Source organism: Formica exsecta, unplaced genomic scaffold (assembly GCF_003651465.1).
Source record: "Formica exsecta isolate Colony F162 unplaced genomic scaffold, ASM365146v1 scaffold21, whole genome shotgun sequence".
Lineage (NCBI taxonomy): Eukaryota > Metazoa > Arthropoda > Insecta > Hymenoptera > Formicidae > Formica > Formica exsecta.
The window spans coordinates 1,606,458-1,623,396 of record NW_021849398.1 but is presented as its reverse complement, the minus strand read 5'-3'; the positions used below and the strand labels follow the sequence as shown (position 1 = coordinate 1,623,396).

At 36.2% G+C, this 16,939-nt stretch overlaps 1 protein-coding gene across 1 annotated transcript; it reads right to left on the bottom strand.

Annotated features, from left to right (window-relative positions):
- Positions 1 to 12,522: 12,522 nt before the first annotated feature.
- On the bottom strand, positions 12,523 to 16,643 carry LOC115234838 (band 7 protein AGAP004871-like). The gene is made up of 4 exons (XM_029806186.1): positions 16,606 to 16,643; positions 15,508 to 15,672; positions 13,334 to 13,501; positions 12,523 to 12,751 (listed from the first exon to the last, which is right to left on the bottom strand). Exons 1-4 carry the CDS (start codon positions 16,641 to 16,643, stop codon positions 12,523 to 12,525), a joined length of 600 nt encoding a protein of 199 aa, XP_029662046.1.
- Between the last annotated feature and the right edge of the window lie 296 nt (positions 16,644 to 16,939).

The window sequence follows — 16,939 nt, the reverse complement described above, 5'->3', positions numbered from 1 at the left end:
CCGATGCGCACGATAATTCAACGTTTAACGCGAATTACCGGTGTTACCAATAGCACGTATGCATCATATATTTATAATTGCTCGATAACGCAGCATACGCCGCGTTTTATTTGCCTTTCTTGCATAATTGTATATCGAGCATAAAATTCCTATCGTTTTTGTTGCCATCCGTTGTAAGCGTTCGAAAATTCAAAAAATCAAATAAATACATTAGAAAATGTTATATCTACAATTTTTTTTCAGAATTATACAGTTTCTTCCTCTAAAAAGATTTTTCTCTTTATCAAAAACAATGGGGGAAAAAAAAAATATTAAAAATACGCGCAAAACAAAGTGAAATTGGAAATTTAAGATATTATTTTGTGATATGTTATACCGACGAAGCACACACAGTGTTTGAAAATAATCGTATCTATCGATATAAAAAAAAAATACAATTACTTCTCACTGATGATTATTCATTATTTGTGTTATTGTAGCATCAAAAGAAGATAGCATTCAATTCTCTTTATATCCTTGGAAAAACGACATTTCGTTCTCCATTTGTGGCACGCGTGATTATTAATTAAATCTGATTAAAAATCTGGAATTCTATTAAATTACAGTAATCAACGGCCATTACATCTGTTCTTTACAGAAAACTTGATTGAGAAATTGCCGGCTCGTGTTTACATACAGGGACGGTAAGTATTTCGCCGCATTAAATAGAGAGAGAGTTATAGCCAGGCAATAAATAATGCCTCGTGGATGCGTTATGTGGTGTATTCAGCGTATTGTGCTACGGGCAACATGCTCTGTGCTAGGCATATTTAACGAAGCGAATAAAATTTTGATTTTGCAGAATTTTACTGCATATTAATTAAAATTTCATAGTCTTATCGCTCTCTCGTCCGTGATATTTAGCTTGTCAAACCAGCATGTAACGAAAAGTCTGTCATGTCAGAAAAGCTCGCTCGCGAACAGCTTTTATAATGGAAAAGAAGAATATTATTTATAAGAGTAATGTAATCTCGTATTACGTTGCGATTATAAATTTGTAAAAGGAATACTTCGGAAATCATATTGCGCTTGTGATGATTTTGATTTGACGCAACAATTAATAATTACTGTGTGATATTAATGATTATTGAACTATTATTAATGATAAACGTGATAGCAACTGAAAATTACTTTTATTAAATTTAACTGGTAACATAATTAATGATAATGGACGGTTGACTTTTAATAATAATTTGATAATAACACATGTGCTATATGGATAGCGATAGAGTTACGAGAATTATTTTTCTCCCAAATTGCCAATTTAATAAATTCGTTAAAATTATCTTAAGTATTATCTGTAATGCCATCCTCAGATATAAACGATAGCCAAATCGTCTTTGATATTGCTTTCCTCGATAATATAGTTTTCAGATTGCAATATATCGTATACGTTATGTAATAATATCTTGGCGTATTTTTCCTTCGTGATCAGAATACGGTAAACGAGAATTTACCATCTGTCGCGTACCAAAGTAACGTTGGAAGGTAATATCTCAATAATATATTACTTGTATTCTACGAATAATAAAATGTTCAAATTGAATAAAATCGATAAAAATATGCTCTAAATATGATCATAAATAATATAATATTCGATAAATAAATCAATAATTTAAATTTCAGTATTACCGTGTGTAGTATGTGTTTAAGGAATGTACGGAATCACCAGCTGCAGGAAATATCGTTCTCTTTAACGCGGCGAACGGTTATATCCATACATATTAATATTCCTGTTATCGATTTATTACTCTTGTTCCATTGATATGTGAAAGAGAATATAAAAACTAAACTGAAATTTTTTCTATTATTAAAAAGGCACATGGTAAATCTAAGAGATTAAATTATAACCTTTTCGAAATAGATTATATAAAAATTTAATAATTTGTTGTACTTTATACAATGCGCAAAAACTATTTATTTTAAATTATTGAATAAAATTATTTTGCAGAATCTCTCGTTAGGAAGTTGAAGTTGAAGTTTTATTAGTTTGTATATCGATCCGTTTCGAAATCTAAATCGGTTACAAATTATATCTGTATCGTATCAACTTAATAAACTTCAACACCATTCTCCATCACAAACAGATTAATTATTTGAACTTCCAATTCCAATATCTTGCACGTCCGTGCCAGGGATTTGCTCCGTGATCTCAAGTGATGATCAAGTGACGCCATTCGAAAACGGCATTAGCGGTTGATGATCGCAATGGGAATCGTAGCAAAGCCGCTTCGCAAACCAAATAGCTCTATCGAAGTCTCGACATTGCAATCGAATGATTTCGAACGCTTCTATGCTCCACATCGTCCCGAAACTTTTACTCGACGAAGACCGAGAGTTTAGAGAAAGATGTAAAAAGGGCACGTCAGCCATTTTCATTCATTGGACCCTCTCTTGCGAACAGTGAAATAAATTATAGCCTACTGGAGAGTCATATGTAGATATAGTAAGGTGCGCCGAGCTATTTCGGCCAGTCGTAACTCATATTTACGACCAATGGGAGTTACGCCAACTTTAAGAGGCTGCATAATGAAATCCAGTAGGTAGTAACTCCCCTTTTCCCCATCTCCACCCCCTCCCCCGCCAACCTCTGCAGCTTAACTTCGTTCGCGCACTTTTCCACCTCCGGTTTCATTTTTACCCCTGTTACGCTCGCGCTTCGCTTCATCTTTGACACCTACGAGCCATCATCCGCCTAATATTCGCACTCTCGTCTCGCTGAAGAAAGAGGGGGACGAGACGATATATCACTCGCGCCCTCGCCAATCGCCGACCTGGAAACCTTTTCCTCCGCGGAAAGCTCAAGTTGAAAAGATATGGCCAAAGAGATATTCGAGTAACGTTCGTGTCTTCTCGAGAACACTCTTGACGATTGCAGATTCTTATTCTAAGCGCGTAATACATATGCTTCATCACCGATTAAACGTGAAGTGGATGGATCGGCGAGTAGATAGGCTCTAGTAAGTTATCGTAAGAATTCAAATAATTAAAATGTTTGACAAATAAAAATATTATTTCTTATTTCTGCTGTATATTAATTTTTTCCAATATTAGTTTTTGTAAAAAAAGTAGTGTTCAAAATTATATAACAAAACAAAAAATAATGTTACAATTAAAAAAGCAAATAAGCATGATTGACACATCTATTATGATAAGAGAACTTGTAATCTAAGCGCGCAGTACACATTAACTTTTTTTATATTAATTAATTTCCGCAAAAGATTAAGTACTAGAATTATTCATTGTCTACGCGTCCATCCATTTCCTGCCGTGTAGTTTCGTGCAGCTTTAACAGTGTCGTATCGGTTTACTGTAATTGTGCTTCTTGTTCTTTAAGACCATGTGCACATCGGCAAGCGATAAGCTCCGGTAAAACTCGTTTATTAAGGAAAATTGTGACAAAGTAACAATTTAACTTTATATTTGTACTCGAAAGTAATTCGTAACTTTTAATTCCTAATTCAAATTTCAATATTGATGAAGAGCTTGTGGTTGCTTTTTGGCCATCTCTTACGAAACTATATACATCTGCTTGAGAATTTATTCCTTTAAGATTTCAATTAAATATAATTAAATTTAATATTTAATTAAATACAATTTAAAGTTACATTTGCAAGACAGCACGGTAACGTTAAAACGATATTTGAGTTTGAATTTCGTCTAACGAGTTGACTCATCTACTTCACCTTCCGCCAATGTGCACGCGGTTTAACGATCGCAAAGTGCGAGATCCATCTTCTGGAAGAGACGCGCGTCGGTTCCCTTCTAAACAAATAACGAACGCTTGATTACGGTCGAGCCGCGGGAATTTCCGTCGTCGTCGCGCTAGGTATATCACCGTATATCTGCTCCCGATGACGCTGGAGGTCAGAGCAACTGGCAAGCAACGGTATCCTAAGGTCGGTCACGACACCGTCGTTTGTTCCCGCTCCATACGAAGCCCCGGTCACGTTTCTTCCGCGCTTTATGCCGTCCGAGAAGTTCGGAACTGTGGGCCCGGACGGCGACGGGCGGCGAAGAGGGGAGAGGATGGCGGGGACGGGTAGAAACATAAAACTCCAGACAACATAACTCACCCATTTCCAGACTATCCCTTCGAGAAATTATTTTGCAGGTGGATGGGCGGCCGACCGTCCCAGAGAAGTATTTCTTCACACGTAAGGGAGGATACGCGGAGGAGAAAGATTGTTTGCCTTTCCCGGATGCGAGAGCATCCGCGCGATTCTCTCTCGACGAGAGAAGCCGGGAAGTTTCCCTCTCTCCTTCTCTCTCTCTCTCTCTCTCTCTCTCTCTCTCTTCTTCGGCCCGTTGAAACATTAATCATATCCGCTTTCGCGTCTTTCCGCACCGCGCCGCGCTCGGATAAATCGCCGATGCGTCTGCGGTTAATTAGGCGATTAGGCAGCCGCGCTTCCGCCGGGCGGATTTCCGCCCCTTCCCCCTGCCCCCGCATTCTTACATCCGATTGTAACATTGTAATGGTCGACGTGATCGATCGATCGTCGGCTATGTGTCTGCGTATATGTATAAACAGGATAAGCCCGATCGCGTTATATAGGTAACGGTGCCGCTCTACGAAGGTTTTTCTCAAGCAAATTATCGTAGAATTAATTTAAGATGGAATTGCGCGCCTTTGGCCGACATTAATTAATCCGAGACATCATTATCGCGAATTGTTCTGGCAGGAAAAGAATAAGCACATTTTCCCTTCCTCTCGATTTCCTTTTCCTAAAGTTTCGTTCGCGCGCGTTTCCGCATTTATAATTCACGAAAGATATAACTTACTTTGTGCGCTAATTACAAGTACTGAATAAAATGATTAGTGACCTAATGATAGCGAGGTTACTGAATACTGCGCCGTGGTAATCGCGCATTATTTCACCGGTCACGTTTTCGCGGAGGGGAGAGAAAGAGAAAGAGAGAGAGAGAGAGAGAGAGAAAGAGAGTTTAAACGTGACAGTTAAACCGGGAATGAACGTGATCATCCCGTAATTGTAACAATTCACATATCTTAGCTATTGCACGTGAGATAATTTCCCGGCTTGAGTTAATTCAATTGTCACATATGTGTATTGACACAGACCCTCCTACGAAGGGTTTAGCGACGCCGCGGGAACGTAATAACCTATTGTGCGAAATGTACTTAATCATTTCGTAGACCCAGCGATAATCCACGGAAACGTTACGCAATCTGAAGTTTTCGCGCCGGCGAATGTAACGCAAATCGTGTAATATGTTTAAACTCGCTTCATACATTGTAAAATACAAATATTAAATTATAACACGCACAAAATAATTGTTTCAAAAAATGATTATTGTATGCACATAAAAAATAATTATATAGACAAATTGAAAAAATCTTATTCTTACGTAAAATAATTTTTTTCTTGAATATAAAATTTATGATATATATGTATATTTTTTATAAATTTTTTAAAATGTTTTATAAAATTTTATAAAAAGATCTAATTTTTTTTTGTGTGAATAAATATAATTCAAATAATTACAAATTTGCAATATATTTGGTAAATAAATAAATAATATAAATATTTTAACACTCGCATTAAATATTTTTTAAATATTTTATATGCATAAATAAAAATATTTTATATATATCATATATAAAGTAGCAAAATAACATACAGAATATTTCATATATCTTTCGCGGAAATGAGCAGTTAATTCCGCAAATAATAAATAATTAGAATAAATAGATAATAAATTACTCACTCTACGGTTATGCTCCGTCGTCGTCTCTCGGGTTTCTCCGTCCTCCTTGTTTCGCCGTTGCTACTCCTTCATGGCACACTCACTCGAAAACGCAGTTAATAATGATCGAGCGCTCCTTAATAACCAAAATACTACGATCGCACGGTATTCGTGATAGTGATTACACACGACGCGCATTTTATTACATTGCGACGGCAAAATAACGCGAAAGAAATACAATCGCACAAAACTACAATCCGCTCGACACTCGCAGTTGACTGCAAATGAACGCAATGAACGAGCCCCGAATGACGTAACGAATTCGGCGGGAAGAATCCGGCGAGAAGATCAGGTAACTTCACGCGTCGTCCGCCGCGCCCCCGCGATAAGGCCCGTTCTGTAATAAGTCGTTAGTCGTTAGCAAATTGACCAACGACAGTCGATTATTCCGAAAATATTCGACTGTAATTGGTCACTTTTCTTACGACTAACGACATACGACTTATTGTAGAACGGACCTAATCGAGTGATTTACACTTTTGTGCATTTTCCGCATTTAAAATTTTTAGATAATAGAATACGCTCGCGTTTCAGAGGAATGATTAGTATCTCACATTATAACCTAACATTACTAACGATACGAGATAAGATTAACAATAATAAATATTCACGTAATGATATTTCCGAAAATATGATAGTCGCTTTGTCGACTGCTCGCATGACAGATTTCGATCTATAAATTTTGCGAAATACGTGTGTATGTGCATTTCAACAAATTATTAATATAAATTACTAACGAATTTATACGTAATTGATAAATATTTTTAATCCACGACTTAGTAATTAAGCACGTCGTGACATTATTTGTTACCTGACATGAAGAATCGATTCGTTTCGTACTCGCGGTCTTTCAATAATAACGAACAAATGATATCAGCAATTTATAATCCTTTCAAAAATTGTATATTTTACTAGATAGATATAAAGAATAAGGTCTGTGTCTTTCAGTACTTCTCACGGTCGCGTCTCGAAGGATTATGCGAGCGCCTTCCCACTCAAAGCTCGCCGCGCAAATGCCAAGGCCACTACGTGGAATGTAAACAAAGAGCGGTATGCGCCTCAAACAAACACACTGAATTTCACGCGTGTATTATTTTATTGCCACTTCATGAAATATTTAACACATTATAAAATAGATTAATACAAAACTTCTTCTTACTTAAATCACTCAATCTGACGATTTATGCATTACTCTATGCGTTCATAGCACGATGCGAAATACATGCAGGTGTTTATTTATTAATTCAATTTAATAAAATTTTAATTAATAGAATAATAGATAAGATTTTATTTCGTGTGTTAATTTTTACTATATTTATATCTGGCTTAATAGCAAATTTTGAGAATATTTAAAAAAAGTTATTGCTTTATCTGCATTAAGGCAATTGGATTTAATAATAATAACTTTAAGATTGTATATTTGAATGTATGTAACTTTGCCAAACTAGTTGGCGGAATTCCTTGTGAAGTATATAACGTATCGAATCGAGGTGCCGGTAAAATATCGCAACGCAATATCGTCCCGTATAAATATATCGTCGCACGGAGACCGAATGAAATTTAACACGAGTGAATTACGCGAGTTTCGTGCGATAAGATACATTACGACAATTCGGACGAGATTAGTCACGCGATGCAAAATCGCACCGACATTTCGGAGATCATTACTAACGGAAGTTATTCGCTCTGGCGAGCGAGCGCTACGTTCTTTTGGGACGTGTACGTTCTTAGCTATATAGGGTGGGCTTGGCAACCGACACGCTGAGAGAAACATCACCGTGTCCGTAATACGCTCGCTATTGCGCCACTCGACTGTGTGCCATTCCATTTCTTTCCATTGCCTTCGATCCACTTCCTCGTAATCTCTATCTTCCCATTTGCGAGAGAACCCATTTTCGCCTGTGATGTTTAAATACGGGATTCTGATGTAGGGTATGTATGAAGAGTCGTATATTTTTCTCGATCGCAAATATCAGTGAAAAAAGCTATTTGTCGAGTTTCATATGTGTGTGCGTGCGTGTGTGTGTTATTAATCGTTTCCGAGTTATAATTGATTGAAAGTCAGGGGAGCTTTTATGGATTAACCTGTAGGTTTTTAACACACACGCACACACACATATTTCGCAAAATTTATAGATCGAAATCTGTCACGCGAGCAATCGGAAAAGCGACTATCATATTTTCGGAAATATCATTACGTGAATATTTATTATTGTTAATCTTATCTCGTATCGTTAGTAATGTTAGGTTATAATGTGAGATACTAATCATTCTCTCTGAAACGCGAGCGTATTCTATCTATTATCTAAAAATTTTAAATGCGGAAAATGCAAAAAAGTGTAAATCACTCGATTAGGTCCGTTCTACAATAAGTCGTATGTCGTTAGTCGTAAGAAAAGTGACCAATTACAGTCGAATATTCTCGGAATAATCGACTGTCGTTGGTCAATTTGCTAACGACTAACGACTTATTACAGAACGGACCTTATCGCGGGGGCGCGGCGGACGACGCGTGAAGTTATCTGATCTTCTCGCCGGATTCTTCCCGCCGAATTCGTTACGTCACTCGGGGCTCGTTCATTGCGTTCATTTGCAGTCAACTGCGAGTGTCGAGCGGATTGTAGTTTTGTGCGATTGTATTTCTTTCGCGTTATTTTGCCGTCGCAATGTAATAAAATGCGCGTCGTGTGTAATCACTATCACGAATACCGTGCGATCGTAGTATTTTGGTTATTAAGGAGCGCTCGATCATTATTAACTGCGTTTTCGAGTGAGTGTGCCATGAAGGAGTAGCAACGGCCGAGCACGGAGGACGGAGAAACCTGAGAGACGACAACGGAACACAATCATAGGAGTGAGTAATTTATTATTTATTTATTCTAAATATTTGTTGTTTGCGGAATTAACTGCTCATTCCCGCGAAGGATATATAAAATATCCTGTATGCTATTTTACATGATAATATGCAACAATGTTTTATTCGTTTCAATCCGATTTTGCTCAAGTTAATTCTACTTTAAGCGAATTTCATGGTAATCGTAAAAACGCTAAAGAATTAAATGTTGCAATATTATAAAAGAATAATTTAAATCGAAATGAGAGAAATTACATAATAATGTAAAGTGGATTATTATCGCGGAACAATTAGATTCATAAGTAGCAAATAATAAATTAAGTAAATTATAAATATCTCATACTTTGTTGCTCCATCGCGCGATACTTCCCGAACTCTTTCAGATGATCGCATGGCGCTTTGCACGACCCTCCTGATGCTTATCTCACGTACATTTATTTAAATAAAAAATTGTAATAAATGAATTTTTATTTCTGTTAGTTATAAAAATTAATACACAATCTGTAATTTTTTATCTCGCTAGGAGAACGGAACAAATTATTGTCGGGCATTATATTACGAAATCAGTGCGGAATATTTTGTGCTTTATACTTTAGATGAATTTTGGTTACTCTCGATCTGGTAAATCGTATTTTACTTCGTGAAATGCGAAAAAAATACACAAAATATAATTACATCGGCGAAAAATTTAAAAAGTACGCGATTAAAAATATTTGAACTTACACCTTTATTTAAAATAATAATTATCGGTCGTGAAAAATATAAATCGTGCGAAATACATATTTTAATAAATAGCCATCGTCACGATAAATTCATGAGTTGTCAATCGTTAATGCGAGTTAATTATTCGCGCGACTCGATAATCATTATTTGCAATAATTGTAGGGAATGATCGGGAAGGAAATAAAATCGATATATTGGCTATTTGATGTTTGTTATTTGATATATTCTCTGCAATTTTAACCAAAAATATTATAATAGTTAAAATAATTTTTTTAGATGAAAAAAAATTTAATCCAACTTTTTTTATTAAGAATATTTCTCTCTCTTATATGAAATGATATATAAAAGAATTATAATTATGAGCGAAAGTTTCGCAGAGCGCCTAAAAGCCTTATAAAAGAGAAAGAGAATCGCGATTTATCGCGAGAAAGGAAAAGAGAATAGGGGGACGATTGCTTCGTCTCTTTAATTATCTCGATCCTTACAAAATCATATTAATAATAACGGAGAGAGGGGAAGGTCCAGAACGCGTCATCGCGGGAAATGAGACCTGTTCGTCCTGGAACGATTATCGCTTTAAGAAAAAAAGTCGAGATGCGTACAAAAAAGCTCGTTTCATGAATACGCCCGATGGGGAGCGCGCGTACGACAATGGTATTTGCAGGCTCCATTGTTCTTTTAATTGGTTGGTATTCCTCGTACTCGGAGATGCACCGGTTGGGTAAAAACCCGGTCGGCACGCTGTGCGGTACTGTGAGGCAGGTCGGCTAGGAACAAAGTTATCGCGTTTGTTGAATACTCGTCTCCCCATTGAACGCGACTCCAGGGTGAGGAGGGAGAAACGGAATTCACCCTCCTCGGGATGAATATTCGTGCGAAGGGTCGAATGCGCGAAGGGCAAGAGAGAGGATTTCTTTAATATATGACACGGTTGCCTTTTTGCGCGGACAGGCCATTCGTTTTGTCGAATCGTTAGCATAATGCAAACTCCCTCTCTTTCTCCCCCTCTCTCTCTCTTTCTCTCTCTTCCTCTCTCCAATGAGTTCCTATGTTGCGCGATTAGCGTTCCCGGTAGCAAATCCCGTGCAAAAGTAGTAAAGTGTACATAGACAAGTATGCAGAATCGCTTCCCCGAACCGTGCATTGTTTATCGCGATTAAATGGAAACGCGTCGAAACGTTTTGGAAATTATGGAATACGGTGCGAGAATTTATGAAGTAGACCACGTTCAAAACTTTGCACGCTTCGATGAACTATCGGATAATTAATCATTATCTGCTTTTCAAATATTCATGAAACGATTATCCCGATGTAATATCTCTTTTTTCTCGTCACTTGCGAATTATACGATGAAAAATATGAATTTTGATTAATATCGAAAACGGGAGAGAAAGAGAAATAGGAATAGAAAGAGAAAGAAAGAGAGAAATATTCGTGTATGCGAAGAGATGTGGAAAAACGAAGAATATTACTCTCCATTTTTGAGCACTCTGTTCCTTGCAATCAAATTTCGTGCGTTTAGCGAATAATGGCATTTCCCTTTACAAACATAATTGAATGCACGTCGGACAAAACCGCGCTAGCTGAGAAGGTTCTTCTACCGCGTTATGTACAAAAAGATCTATGTCGATTTTGTGCCTCGTCATATCCTTTCGAATTGGTACGCTGCAGAGAAACTTAAAAAAAAAAAGTAAAATACTTGACATGCGGTTTTCCCTGGGAAATAAACGTCGGTAAATCGCGTCACGAACGGCAATCTTGAAAAAGTCTGTGCACTCGAGCGAATAAAAACCGATGTACCACGAATGTCCGGAATAAAATAGGATAACAAAACTATGAGCAACTAATGCGTTTAACCTTTTAATATTGTACTATGGATATATTGAATTTCTAACTTTTATCAAGCAAACTTTACTTTTAAAGTATCGATTTTATATCGAATTTTATATGCTTAATTATCGATAAATTGTAAAATCTTGCTCAAGCCTGACTTTTATTAGTAAAGATATAATAGCACATATCTAGAAAATATTATCCATTCAATATTATTTTCCATTCAAAAATGAAAAGAAAATGCTTAAATATTAATATTTATACCGCGTATAATACCTTGTATTTGATTTCACTACTAAAAGTCCTTCTTAAGTTTTAATTGGTTCTTGCCTAAAATTCTAGTTTTAAATCTCAAGAGAGAGAAAAAGAAAAAAGGCTACAGTTTTAAAATAGCTAATGTAGTCGAGCGTAAAAACCACAGAATGTTGGAAATATTAAATGGTGAACGAGAGATAAAAAAGTGACCGACGAATGTGGACTTTTAGGGAACTCTACGATATTTATAAACGGAAAGCGAGATGCGATAGCAAACAAATCATATACAAATCACGATAGTGGCGATCGTAAACTCGTTCACTAGCCAATCGGCCGCACTATTTCCGTATCCTATGTGGGAAAATACATGTACGATATCTGATGTGATACTGTTTACATACGAGCTAGGTCAGTGAAATTAGTTAAACGAAGATGCGCTTTGAAAGCGATCTTATCGGAGCATGTGTTTATCAAATCGATATCTGAGGCGAATTCAATCACGAGAACTGCGTAATTAATTTGCTTTAGTTGGTGAATCATCAAAAACAAACGGTATCTTTTACCGGTTTGTATTGGCAAGATGTAGTCATCTACAAATCGTTTTTAGTTCTTTTTGTCTTGCACAATATATTTGCTTTATACTGGATGTTCAAGATTAACCAAATACTTTTTCATTTACGAAATTGCAAAACAAATTTAAAAAAAACAAAAAAACAAAGATTATGATAAAGTATTTAGTTTTAATAATAAAGTATTTTTACAAAGTTATTCACATATTGAATATTAAAAAAGAAAATATGCATAAAATGGATAATAATTATTCTTCTTAATTTTTTTTCATTGTATGCGTCATTAACAAAAATTAAAATAAATTAATTTTTAATTACATATAATTTATTCAGATTTTTATAAAACATCAGAAATAAGACAGCTATACATGTAAATATAATTTACATGATATCATAAAATAACAGATTATCCATACAATTCTTCCAATTATTTTTCTTACATTGGAGTTGCTTTCAAAATAATATAACATCGTATTATCTTTATGCTACAAATATAATTATCTTGTGTTTTACATTAGTGATAAAAGAGAGGATCATAATTTTTAATAATTTATCCTCTGCTTTATGTAAGAGTTCCGCCATCTGCACAGTTTCTTGATGACCGCGCATGCTGGGAATGAGTAAAGGCGTTAAAAACTCAACCGGCAATGGGAATATGACCGTTGAATTCTTCTCGCCGCATATATTGTTCAGGGTTTGCGGATATCGCGGTAACAAGAATTGAAAATATGACGAATTTTTTTCCACTCGTATTATCTTTTAATTACGATATTCGATTCGAGGATTTTTTTTTAGTCCAAACTATCGGGATCGGATGCCGAGTTGTTAGTAAAACAAATAATCAGAATCTCGCGTCTCATTCTTCTTATAGAATTTTCTATAATAACGTTTGAAATTTTTTGTCATATTTATTTTTTTTTTGTCATAATCATAAAATATTTCGCAAGACAAAAGGTTAAATGTCAATGCACGCAGTAAATAATTAAAATTATCCTCGCGATCGATTTTATAATGTGCTCAGAATTATCCTTTCCGATAATTAAAAAATTGTAATACGTCGCTTCGAACTCGCGATTAAATGCAAATATTAATTTTGCCTGATTAATATTAATTAGTAACGCGCATCAAATGACTCATAAAATATTAATATTACAAAAATGAAATGTAATAAGGCGAAACCACAAAATAAAGTACAATTTTCGATAGTAGATAATTAGTAGCATTTGTTAATTAGCCTCCAACTTCTGGTTGCAAAGGAGAAATACGACTATGCGTGTATATATGTGTGCGTACCTGCAGGGTAGGAGGACTCGTGGAAATGACATTGCTGGCCTCTTTCAGGGAGTGGGAAGCTCGCATTTCGCCTTCCGCCGCAATCACTTTGGCCCTCACCTCCCTCGCAGCTTCTGCCTCCGTGGCCATGGCTCGTTGAAGTTGCACCGGAAGTCGGACGTCCTTTCTGAAGCAGAGGCATCCGTTAGATATCCTGTTCGGGCAGTCGAAAGGATCGGATTCATGACCGAGCATGCGAGCGCAATCGTGTGAGTTGCGACTCTGTTATAGATTATACGCGATCTCTTAGGATAAATACGCTTGAATTATCACCATTAACCCTTTGCGCTCCAAAATAATCTTTAGAAAAATAACACAATTACTGAATAATTTATTTTTTTAATTAATGAATAAAATATTCTTAATTTAATAAAATAGCATTTTTTATAGAACATTTTAAATGCCATCACTTTCTGTCACATATATTATTTCATAAAAGTTCAATATAAAAATATTCTTTACAGGTGATAATAATTTTCTCAATAAATGTGAATAAAATACATATAATATTGTTATGAACGTATGTGACAAGACCATCATGACGAGCGCAAAGAGCTAATATCAAAACGGTCATATTGCCGCCGTAGTATAATGCATATAACCGTAATTTAATTACTCCTTAATAACTCTTCGTCAATGCAAATAAACGCAATCTATAAGCGTATCGATTTGTTCTCTGTCCGCCTGTGAAATTTTATCGGATACACAGAGAGCAAATAAATAGCCGCCGACTTGTTTTACGCGAACGTGGATTCGGTGAACATTTAAATTTTAAATCGGGCCGCGAATTCTATCTTTTTTCTCCCCTCCCCTCTCCCCTCCTTTCCCACACTTCTCGACTGAAATACATTTTCGTTAGCGCATTATTTTTATCGGATCATTCCGCACGAAGTTCGCATTATGCCGCATACGCCGATCAAGCACTTTCAGATTTGCATTAGTCACTCTGTTGTCCATAATAATTTCTTTTCGTTTTCATGCAAACGAAAGTGTTGTTAGCGCGAACAAGATTCGGGCAGTCGAAAGGATCGGATTCATGACCGAGCATGCGAGCGCAATCGTGTAAGTTGCGACTCTGTTATAGATTATACGATCTCTTAGGATAAATACGCTTGAATTATCACCATTAACCCTTTGCGCTCCAAAATAATCTTTAGAAAAATAACACAATTACTGAATAATTTATTTTTTTAATTAATGAATAAAATATTCTTAATTTAATAAAATAGCATTTTTTATAGAACATTTTAAATGCCATCACTTTCTGTCACATATATTATTTCATAAAAGTTCAATATAAAAATATTCTTTACAGGTGATAATAATTTTCTCAATAAATGTGAATAAAATACATATAATATTGTTATGAACGTATGTGACAAGACCATCATGACGAGCGCAAAGAGCTAATATCAAAACGGTCATATTGCCGCCGTAGTATAATGCATATAACCGTAATTTAATTACTCCTTAATAACTCTTCGTCAATGCAAATAAACGCAATCTATAAGCGTATCGATTTGTTCTCTGTCCGCCTGTGAAATTTTATCGGATACACAGAGAGCAAATAAATAGCCGCCGACTTGTTTTACGCGAACGTGGATTCGGTGAACATTTAAATTTTAAATCGGGCCGCGAATTCTATCTTTTTTCTCCCCTCCCCTCTCCCCTCCTTTCCCACACTTCTCGACTGAAATACATTTTCGTTAGCGCATTATTTTTATCGGATCATTCCGCACGAAGTTCGCATTATGCCGCATACGCCGATCAAGCACTTTCAGATTTGCATTAGTCACTGTCGTCCATAATAATTTCTTTTCGTTTTCATGCAAACGAAAGTGTTGTTAGCGCGAACAAGATGGATTCAGTATTAAAACGGAAATTTAAATTTGAGTAAACTGTTTTTAATACGCCTTAGGTGAACGACTCGCTGTACCGTGATCTTAAAACGCAATTTTACAAGGTATATTTTGCGAGGCAGAAATTAATTCGCGTAATAATATTTCTCTATTTCTCTCCGCCATCTCAAGTAATGAACAAATTAATTACGCGAATGGACGAGTCGGTAACGAGGGGAAACAACACTCGGCCGTGCAGTCGCGACGTGCTAAAGTATCGAGATAAAATATTCACATCTCGACACGCTCGACTTTGACTCCCCAAGGATCCGTTGCCTCGTCCAGGGCAGTCTGCATAGTACGAGAGATGGTTTCCCGCTCTGACAGAATCTCAACGAGACCCCTCGTGCCGAGGACCGTTCGTGGTGTACTCGCGGCCAGTAACCGTGTCGAATAGCTGGAAAAGTAAGTAAGCGGAAGGGGTGATTCGTCTCGTCGCTGTCGAGGTAATAAACCATGAACGAACCGATGGTGCAGCTGTTAAACCACCCTCGCGAAATGCTGAAACATAGCAATACTCGACAGGCTGTCGACTATTCCTCGTAATTTTTAACGCATCACAAACCAGCTATACGCGATCCGTTCAATATGACTTTGGACATATTACACAATATAATGCACGTTAACACCCTCTTATTAGTGTAACGGCGAGTAAGGATCAAATTTAAAGATATGATAAACGAAATAAAATTCTACTTGTGGAACATAATACGATGTTATATCTTATATTGCTTTATTAATTCTGCACTGTATCTTAATTGTTAATTCAATTACAGTTTATCTATGACACTAAACGGCAAAAACTACGCAACGAATTTCGTGACGGTTCACCGCTGTGAGTCCGAAAAAGATTTTTAACATGCGTAATTAGCTTATTTTCATCACACTGTCGCGCATGTTTCCATCTCTAATTCTCGCAATGACCAAAAATAAAGGCAGAGATTACAACGAACGCGAAGGCGAGCGAAGGAAAAAGGGGTACGCGCAATCAAGTATTTAAATGTTGTGCCAGTTGCACGAAAGAGACGCGACGTGTAACCAAGGAAAAAACCTGTACGGAATGCTTTCATCTGACTGTAGAAATAAACTCGTCGAGTAAAACTGTCAGAGTAAAGTGAAAACTGTCAGTCGCAAAAATGCAGAATAATAACATAAAAAAATGTATACAATGATAAGATGATATTATGTAAAGTAGTATACTAATTCACACTACATGTATAAGTCTAATTTAAATTTCTAACATCTCTTTTCTTGCAAACTATCTTGTCTTTCTGCGCCTTCGTTTTAGAGAACAGATGATATAATATTTCGATATTATTATTTCTCGTATTTATAATTCGCGATTTTTATAACGGCGTGAAATATATTCATATATGATTACAATTTCAATTAATTACAAATGTAAGAGTTTAAATATAATAATCTTCGCTCACACAGTTCTCTCTATTTTCTGTACGTACGTAGTTTTGTAATTTGCTCAAACAAATTCTCGATTTAAGCAACAACTCTGATTTCGTCAGCGAGAAAGATTAATCGAGCCATCACAAAAGTGATTAGGTAAAAGCAGGGCGGACGATGCGCTCGCCTGATCCCGTTCCCTGCCGCTGATCGTTTTCTTTTCAACTATATTGCAAGCAAAGCAATCATGCAAACGCCTTTTACGGAGA

Excerpts from the sequence above, each read along its gene's own strand:
- LOC115234838 (XM_029806186.1), bottom strand. The coding sequence starts at position 16,643 with ATGAATATATTTCACGCCGTTATAAAAATCGCGAATTA. Across the intron at positions 15,673-16,605 it reads GTTATAAAAATCGCGAATTA|CAGCTATTCGACACGGTTAC; the intron begins TAAATACGAGAA and ends TACTTACTTTTC. Across the intron at positions 13,502-15,507 it reads AAAGTCGAGCGTGTCGAGAT|AAAGGACGTCCGACTTCCGG; the intron begins GTGAATATTTTA and ends CCTCTGCTTCAG.